Genomic DNA, 9,460 nt, shown 5'->3' with positions numbered 1-9,460 from the left:
AATGATCGCAACTTTCACCAGTTTAGCACCTGATTTACTAAGACCACTTATGCAAATTAAGTCAGTCGCATTTTCCCCAATTAGAATACCTGAGGCACAATATAAGTAGTGAGAGCGCTGCATCTCTACCAGGTGAAATGTGCATGGCAAGTTTTAACAGAGAGAGCAGACTGTTCCCCACTGCAGCCGAGACAGACTCCTCCATGACTCCTCTTGGTCCGAGGTTCCAGTTTGTTTTAATCTCATCCACTGACATTTGACAGAGTTATTCTCTCTCTCTCTTATTTGAGAGAGAGAGAGAGAGAGAGAGAGAGAATAACTCTGCCTATTCTCCACCTCCACCCGCCGCCGAGATCACATCACCCCTGTCCTTCACAACCTCCACTGGCTCCCGGTTAAACATAGGATTGACTTTAAAATACTACTCACCACCTACAAAGCCATACACAACCTGGCCCCTCCATACCTCTCCGACCTCATCCCCCGCCACACCCCTACCCGATGCCTCAGGTCCGCGGACGCAACCACTCTAGAGACCACCAGGACCAAGCTCCGGACCTGGGGTGACAGGGCCTTTTCAGTTGCTGCACCCTCCCTCTGGAACGCCCTCCCCATCCACATCCGACAGGCTAACACCCTGCCTTCTTTCAAGCAGGCCCTCAAAACTCACCTCTTCAAGCTTGCTTTCACCTGTTAACCTCCTCTCCCTTCCCTCCATCTCATGATTCCTCTAGTTTTTAACTACCTACTTTTATTCTTGTCTTTTATTTTTTTTATTAATATAAATGTACCTATTAAATGATTTTACCCTGTATGTGAAGCGTCTTTGAGTACCTGGAAAAGCACTATACAAGTCTAATGTATTATTATTATTATTATTATTATTATTATTATTATTATTATTATTATTATCTCTCTCTTATTTGAGAGAGAGAGAGAATAACTTGAGAGACTTCCTCTCTGCCTGTTGTGCCAGCAGCCATGGCTCTCTCTCAGGGTGAGAAGTTACATATTAATTGGGTCAAATGCATTAAAAGTCTCCGGCCAAGTGTCAAAAGATGGAATACAAGTCCCTGTATTCCTCTGGGACTCATAATTGACAATTATACATAAAATGTCCAATATGTAAAATATTTAATATATATACTGTATATACACAGTATATATGTAAACACACACATACTAACCTTATGTGTTCCTGACCACTAATTATCTGTGCAGCTACACAAATGGTATCCATAAAGATGTCTTTATTGACATAATCAAACAACAAACAATACACAACAAAAGTTGTTGAACACAATAAATCATCTCTGAGGGCGATGATGTTAACCAGGAGTTTACATCACACTGTACATTCATCAGTAAATGAAGCTTATTAGCTACAGTAAAGTTTCTTTATAGGCTTTTGGATCAAGAAAAAATGCAGGTATCCAGTCTAAAAATGTTTTTATTTTGTCAACCAAGGGCTTCAGTTACGTATTATACCTGAAAAAGTACTTTTTTGCCATGGGTCATTTTGTAAAGGTTGGTGTTATGTTTTTTCAAATAGCTGATATTTAATTTTGGAATGAAACTTCCTATACCGTGTCAACATGCCTTATCATTAACATAGTCCTGTTGTCATGTGAAAACCTCGTTACTCCACTTTTGGTGATTTTCATCTTTTAACTTAAATTGAATCATTCAACTTAAATTGTCATCCTCCTCTCTGTAATCTAACCTGTCTCCACTATCAAATACAGCAGAAATGCCAAAATATCCTTAATTAAAAAACAACTACTTCATAAACTCAAAAATCTATTGTTGTCAAGCTAAAAACGCGGCTGTTTTTCTTTGTTCCTGAAAAGTAAAAATTTTTGATGCAAGGTTTTTTACCCAATAGCAACGATATGTTGTGTCAAAAAGCTGACTCTGACATGTTTTTATATTTGTGTCAAAAAACACAAACGTGTTTCATCCAGAAACAAGACGGGCGGATGTGTTGAAAATGACACACCTCTCTTCTTTATTTAACGGTGTACACGGCGTTGTAGTCAGATCAGCGAGGCGTCGTCTCCTGCTCAGCAGCAGTTTCCAGCCTCCTGCGCCTGCATCTGCTTTTCCCCTCCGGGCCACAGGGGGGCGCTGTTGATCTTGGCGGTCTGGGCCTTGGCCGCCGCCCCATCGCCCTGCATCCCCCCTCCCTCGCTGGCCAGACGCTTGTGGATCTCAGAGGCCATGGTGAGGAAAGCCCTCTCCACGTTGTCAGAGCTCTTAGCACTCGTCTCCATGAAGGGGACGTGGAGAGACGAGGCCAGATCCTGCAGGAGGGAGGGAGAGACACTCAAATCAGCTGTCAGTTTGAAAGAAGAGTAAGAAAAAAGAATAATAAAGGAGTGCTTCTTGGATCTGAGTTAGTAGAGGACAGCAAAAACAGCTGCTCTATGGTTGGCGGGTACAACAATACTTATACTATGATATTCCTTGCCAGTCACGTAAGATACATATGAGGAAGTAAAGGCATGAATTCCCCAAAGAAAAAACACGGCACTCGTCTGCAGGTACGCTCTCAGTTTGATTTCAAATCGCCGGGTTCACATCTCAGATTCCAACTGTATCCCAACCGATTCTGTCTCTAGGACCGATTTGAACTTTTTTGCCTGTGATCACAGTAATCCCCCAGGGGCAGAAAGACAGATTTTACTACTGAAAATGGGCGTCATTCCCCTTTAACCGGATACACCTTGTTTCTGTGTGAATAATCCGGCATCTATGAATGAAGAGTCTCCTTCCAAAATGAGACAAACACCATTTGAAAGTGACACGTACACTTACTAAACGATTGATAGTTTAAAATTGAACCAAATGATGACACTTTTTAAAGGACAGTAGGTCATTTAAGTCCTAAATGAATAGTCCTAGTCCTAAATAAATTAGAACACTTTAACAGGCTGGATTCTCTTGATTTTAGAAATATTAAACTTCAAGTAAGGATTTGTTTTTCAAAAATGGATATTTGGTGTTTTTGGAAATTAACTACCAGTACATTTTATCATGACACACTGAGCCTGTGTGTACCTGAGCAGTGGCACAGTCCACCACTTTCTTGCTAATGAGGTCAGACTTGTTTCCCACCAGCAGCCTGGAGACGTTTTCACAGGCGTAGCGCTCGATCTCCTCCAGCCACTGCTTCACGTTGTTGAAGGACTCCTGAGGAGGAGAGGAGGAGAGGAGGCGAGAGGGGAGGAGAGGAGAGGAGAGGAGAGGAGAGGAAAGGAGAGGAGAGGAGAGGAGAGGAGAGGAGAGGAAAGGAGAGGAGAGGAGAGGAGAGGAGGCGAGAGGGGAGGAGAGGAGAGGAAAGGAGAGGAGAGGAGAGGAGAGGAGTGGAGTGGAGAGGAGAGGAAAAGAAAGGAGAGGAGAGGAGAGGAAAGGAGAGGAGAGGAGAGAGGAAAGGAAAGGAGGAGAGAGAGGAGAGGAAAGGAAAGGAGGAGAGGAGAGGAGAGGAGGAGAGAGAGGAGAGGAAAGGAAAGGAGGAGAGAGGGGAGGAGGAGGAGAGAAGTTAGTGTTCAAACCCTCTCCCACACAACTGATTATCTTGTAGGTACCAGTGACACACACACACACACACACACACACACACACACACACGCACACACACACACACACCTGCTCGGTGACGTCGTAGACGATGATGATGCCATGAGCTCCTCTGTAGTAGCTGGAGGTGATGGTGCGAAACCTCTCCTGACCTGCTGTGTCCCACTGGGAGAAACACACACACACACATGTGTATTGATATACCCACACACACACATACAGATATATAGACAGTGATAGGAACATATATATATTTTTTTTTTGTTTTTAATACACCATTTCCTGCAATTTTACATATATATTTTTCTATACAGTATTTGGTTTGTATACTGTGATGCTTGATTCTCAATGCTACATTAAAGAACCCAATTCATTTAAAGAGATGCTATAAACAGGAGAGGTGTCTGCAAAGGCTTCATTTATTTTTTTGGAAACTAACATAATTCATAGGCTATACTGCACAAAATGACAAATAATCCAGTTACATGAAAACATTATTAATTCATTACCTCCGCCAAGGAGGTTATGTTTTCGGTGCTGCCGTTTGTTTGTTTGTTTGTCTGTTTGTTTGTCTATTAGCAGGGTTACGGAAAAACTACTGGCCCGATTTTCATGAAACTTGGTGGAAGGGTGTAGCATGGGGCAAGGAAGAACCCATTAAATTTTGGAGCGGATCCGGATCCGACTCATGAACAAGCAATAACAGCACGAACCTTGGCGGAGGTCTGCGCTCTCCGAGTGCCCTTCTAGTTTTGAATATCATAGTTCTTTTATATTCTCTAACCGATCCTTTTACTTTGGCATCCTACCTGTTGTGCTGACACTGCTAACAGGAGGCTATCATCTTCAGTCTGTTGAAATCATCTCACTTTAGCTTTGCTAGATAGCTTGCCAAATGTTAAACACAGTTTCAGAGAGAAAGACAGAGACCTTCGGCACACAGAACACGACGTGGAACGTTAGCCAACCTAAACCTAGCTACTCTCACATTATCAAGAGCACATCCCAAGAAAATGTAGCTCCAGTGTCTAATTACATTTAAAATTAATGCCATCTACACGTGTATATAAATCTCTGACAAATATCAACATATTTTGAAGCATTTCTCTGAATATATTCTCAAATATACAGTACATGAAATGTATTTTTTGCAGCTTAGGATAGCTCTGTGTGTCATCTGATCCCAGCAAGCATGAGCAAACCTGAGAACTGCATCTTGACTTGATTTCTTATCAGTATTGATTTGACAGTTTAAAATATTTATTATTCCCAGGGAGGCTGAAACAAATCAAATTGCAAACTACAATCTCCAGTTAGACTGTTCCATGTAACCTGAGAATTCATAAATAGTTTCAATTAACTGTACAAAGGACTAACAAGTGCTGAGATGAGCATCCATAACACATCTGCATTTATTTAAGCATCTACATAGCAACAAACATAAGGTTTATAGGCTACATCAGTGATTCTCAACCTTTTTCATATCAAGGACCCCTAATTTAGTCCACATTAAGGCCACGGACCCACATTTGATTATATTTTTTCTTGCGGACCCAAATCTGAGAATATTTTGTTATTGTTAGATATGATTTCAGATAGTTATCAGACCTTATGGGAACTGTAACGTTAGCTTGTGTAGCGTGCCATGGGTCTAGGTGTTACACAGATTTTGGTCGGTCTCTAGTCAACCCTAATTTCCCCAAACAGACACTTATTTCTTGTTATTAATACATAGGCTACTTCAGAATTAATATAAATATTATAAAAATATCTGATAAATTGACCGTCTTATCGTCTCGTCTGAACTTACAATTTGTAGTTTGACTGTCTTCCCCTCCATGTCGATGGTCCTGATCTTGAAGTCCACTCCGATGGTGGAGATGTAGCTCTCTGTGTAGGTGTCGTCCTGAGGGGGGGGGGGGGTAGATGGTCAACAACTTGGAAAACATGTTTACAAAATCTTTATTGTGTGTGTGTGTGTGTGTGTGTGTTTGTGCTGTAGACTGTCTGAGGGCAGGCCTACCGCAAAGCGCAGCAGCAGACATGACTTGCCGACTCCAGAGTCTCCGATCAGAAGAAGCTTGAACAGATAGTCACTGGGAGAGGACACACACATATACACATACACATGCACACGCGTACACACACACACACACACACACACACGTTGCTGGAATGAAATAGTAGTATACCAAAACACATAATCACAGTTGGTTTTAAGATGTAATGCACCAGTATAGTGTTGTTGGCATTTTAGCATTTTCTGATCCTATCTTGATCCTTTTTTTATCATCTATGGTGAAAATGAGTAGAATTGTTGGTTCTCATTTACTATACATGTAAAATCATATCAGTAGAAATGTAGAAACCCGGTACAAAGTTATTATATGATTTATCAACTTCTTAAAAAATATTTTGCTAGCAACCATGATACGGATGTTGGATTATCGTCCCGTTACAAAGCCACAGAAGCGCTCATTCTGCACTTCTGGTCTGCAACGGTCCGCCAAAAAAAAACAGAAAGAAAAGAAAAAAAATAGATTTGAATATTAGATCTTCAAAAAAATATATAATTTCAGCAGTAGACAGAGCCATCTCACTCACTGCTAGCAAACTAGGAGAGAATATATGTGAAGACACTCACACACCTGAAACAGGTGACAACAGGGACGAAAGCTAGAATGCTGAACTAGGTTATGCCTGGCAGCTTTTGCTCTTTTTCATTGCTTCAAATCTGATCAAAACCGATCTTAACAAAAAAAATAAATCAATATTAGAGGAAACTTCTAAATCAAAATAGTCAGTAACTACATTTACATGCATGGAAAATTACCTTCTTAACCCGATTACTAAAGTAACCCAGTTTTGGATGCATGTTAACTGGGTTACAATAACCTGCTTAAAGAATAAGGCTGATGTTTTTTAATGCATTGCTTACCGTCAACAAATCCTATGAAAATAACAAAATCAGCAATGATTTTGTTTTGCCAACAAGTCTCGTCCATGTAGCCGATGCCCAATGCAGCCTCATGTCCCAGCAGCCATAGTTTTTTTCCATTGTATTAAAAAAACGATTAAAAACACGTCAAAGAACCATGCTGTTGCTCTGGGCAACATATTTCATCATCGCGATGCACCGGGCCGGCCGACTTTTTCCTCAAACAACTTAATAAGCCGACTGTAAATACATTTACGATCTCAGGAAAGTAGTTCTGTAGCACCGAAAATAGTCCCCGTCATAATGAAGAATTTGTTCCCATTTGAATTTGATTTGGTAATAACTACAACAGCCTGACTTTTCGTGGTAACAGTTAGCGATTTTTAAAATTGAAACTATGTCTTTGTGAGCTGTATTTAAAGGTTTTTAGCTTACAATTGGAACCAATGACTTCCGGGTTGACGGCTAAAAACGATACGTGGGAAGTCAGAAAGTAACGGGAGTAGAGCAAACGTTGATTTTGTTATTTTCATAGGATTTGTTGACGGTAAGAAATGCATTAAAAAACACCAGCCTTATCCTTTAAGCTCATATTCCATGATTATGAGAAACCTGGTTCAGATGCCTGGTTTACTCTCATATGAAACTGGTTACTGTGGCATGAAAACATCTTACTGCTTTCACTTTTGGTTTTTGCCATCTGTCAAACTCAGATTCTCTGGTTTGTTCTCTGGTCTCCATGTTGCTTCTCCTTCTCTAGAACTAACAAGTGCTGGCTGTAAATATGGAACAATGTCCTCTACAGTGTCGCCATGGTGACATAGACAACAGAATCACCGGTTACCATAGCGACAGCCATGGAGCAGAACTGTGGAGCCAACATGGCTGCCACTGCAAACTGTAGATCCTATACACACTGAGAATGCAGCCTTTTTCATTCCAGCAAGTAAGCAGCGTTTAGGGTATAATTTTTGTTGTAATCTAATATAAACCCTACAAAGTGACTGTAGGGCAAATGGCAAAATTTGCAGAGCGCGGCGCAGCGGCAGCAGACAAATTTAATCCATGCCTCTGGAGTCCTTCTGCTTGGCAGTCATCGACTTTTACAGCCCACACCAAAAATGTATTCATTTATTTCATATTTTAAAGTTAAAGGGGTCAGAAAGGACTATAATAGACCAGGGGATGGATCCAAATACAGAGATTAATCTTAAACCCAGACTAAAAATAAAAATAAAATCATTAAATGTACATGTTCAGGCCTTGTCCTGGACAGAACAGCTGTCCACAACACAATCTACCTCAAAGTCACCAGCAACCACACATATGGTAGATAAAGGCGACATAATCTGTATTTAAATAGACAGTAAAGCAACATATCAGTACTTACACACAAGATAAAGCTAACATATTAATACTTACTTGCAGGATCAAGTTAATGTATCAATAGTGACACACAAGATAGCCAGATTTAACCTTAATACTTACATACAAATATCAAGGGTTTCATTCCAAAACACTATATATCCATCTTGGAATATATATATATAATGTTTCTATCTGAAATTCATCAGTCAATAGTTCAAAGCCACAGATGACTCCATCCTCACAAACAGAAGTATTTTGCAAGGTGTTAAGATGACTCCGATGTCAGCAGTCATTTTGAAAGTGTAGGTGTCAGTTCTTTCAAATGGTGGATGTTTCATTTTGGAAGGAAACTCTTAAAATATTTAACATTTCAACACTCACACACAGCGTATATGAAGGAACAGTAATACTCACTACTCAGGATTCATGATCAGAGAGGTTGCTCCAGATGATGAAACAAAATCAAAAATCCCTAAAACTCAAACCTGAGCCTAAAAACAGACAGATTATGTCTGTCTCTGTGTCGGCGATGCTGCTTGCTGTTTTGCTGTGCGTATATGTGTGTGTGTGTGTGTGTGTGTGTGTGTGTGTGTGTGTGTGTGAGTGTATCCGTCCTTTAGAGGGCAAATGGCAGCCAGGCTAGCTACCTACCTAGCAAGCTGAATGATGAGCCTGGTTCGGAGGCATTATTTATTAATAAAGACCAGCTCAGGTTACACTGGGGACAGCACCTGGAACCTAGACACACACACACACACACACACACACACACATTTGTATTGCTATACTTGTGAGGACCTTCATTAAATAGATTCACTCCCTAGCCCTAACCTTAACCCTTACTAAACCAAAGTCCTACCCCTAAACCAACCTTAAAGTGAGTCTGTTTTGGTTTTGGTTTTTGCTGATATGTTTGGTGCTATGCGGTCACTGGTCTCTGCTGTGGTGTTTTGCACCACACTGCTCCTCCCACAGATCACTTCCTGACAGTGTCTCCAGTGTTCAGACGTCACTGGACTGACGGCGGCTGCCACGCCCCCCAAACACACAAGCATGGGCTGTAATACTGAGACTAGTGAAGCAACTACAAATAACACAGTGACAGAATATCAGCTGATGCGTAGGAGCGTCTGCAGAGACAGCGGAGGCCTTCACTTTTTACGTGCATCATCAGATCAATGCAAACACTGAATGGCAAGCAGCTTATTTTTGTTTTGGAAGTTTAGACGTCATTAAGGAGGAATTAGCTTGTTGTTTTGCATGTGTGTAGTCCAGTGTTGAAGCTTCTTTTTATTTCCAGATGGCGAGAACATGCGTGTGATCTCCCATCACACACCCGACCCAACACCTTTGTTACTCAATGTAGATTATAGCTAATAAATGATAGCAAAAGCTACCAGTCCAAAGGAAAAAGAGCTTTAAGAGGTTCTCTTGTATAGAAATACAAGAACACGCACACACATGCACACACACACACACACAAATACAATAAAAAAGTACACTCAAGGCCGCAACATAAACTCTCTCTCTTTCTGTCTTTCTCACACATAAACACAAAACCACACATGCCCAAAC

General features: G+C 40.9%; 1 protein-coding gene across 1 annotated transcript; it reads right to left on the bottom strand.

Annotated features, from left to right (window-relative positions):
- Window positions 1-1,409: 1,409 nt before the first annotated feature.
- Window positions 1,410-8,400, bottom strand: LOC139924185 (ras-related protein Rab-1B-like). The gene is made up of 6 exons (XM_071915158.2): window positions 8,300-8,400; window positions 5,603-5,675; window positions 5,390-5,485; window positions 3,649-3,744; window positions 3,061-3,192; window positions 1,410-2,303 (listed from the first exon to the last, which is right to left on the bottom strand). Exons 1-6 carry the CDS (start codon window positions 8,311-8,313, stop codon window positions 2,064-2,066), a joined length of 651 nt encoding a protein of 216 aa, XP_071771259.1. The 5' UTR covers window positions 8,314-8,400; the 3' UTR covers window positions 1,410-2,063.
- Window positions 8,401-9,460: the final 1,060 nt, after the last annotated feature.

This window comes from Centroberyx gerrardi, chromosome 6 (genome assembly GCF_048128805.1).
Source record: "Centroberyx gerrardi isolate f3 chromosome 6, fCenGer3.hap1.cur.20231027, whole genome shotgun sequence".
NCBI classification, from domain to species: Eukaryota; Metazoa; Chordata; class Actinopteri; order Beryciformes; family Berycidae; genus Centroberyx; species Centroberyx gerrardi.
This window is presented reverse-complemented; position numbering and strand designations above follow the sequence as displayed.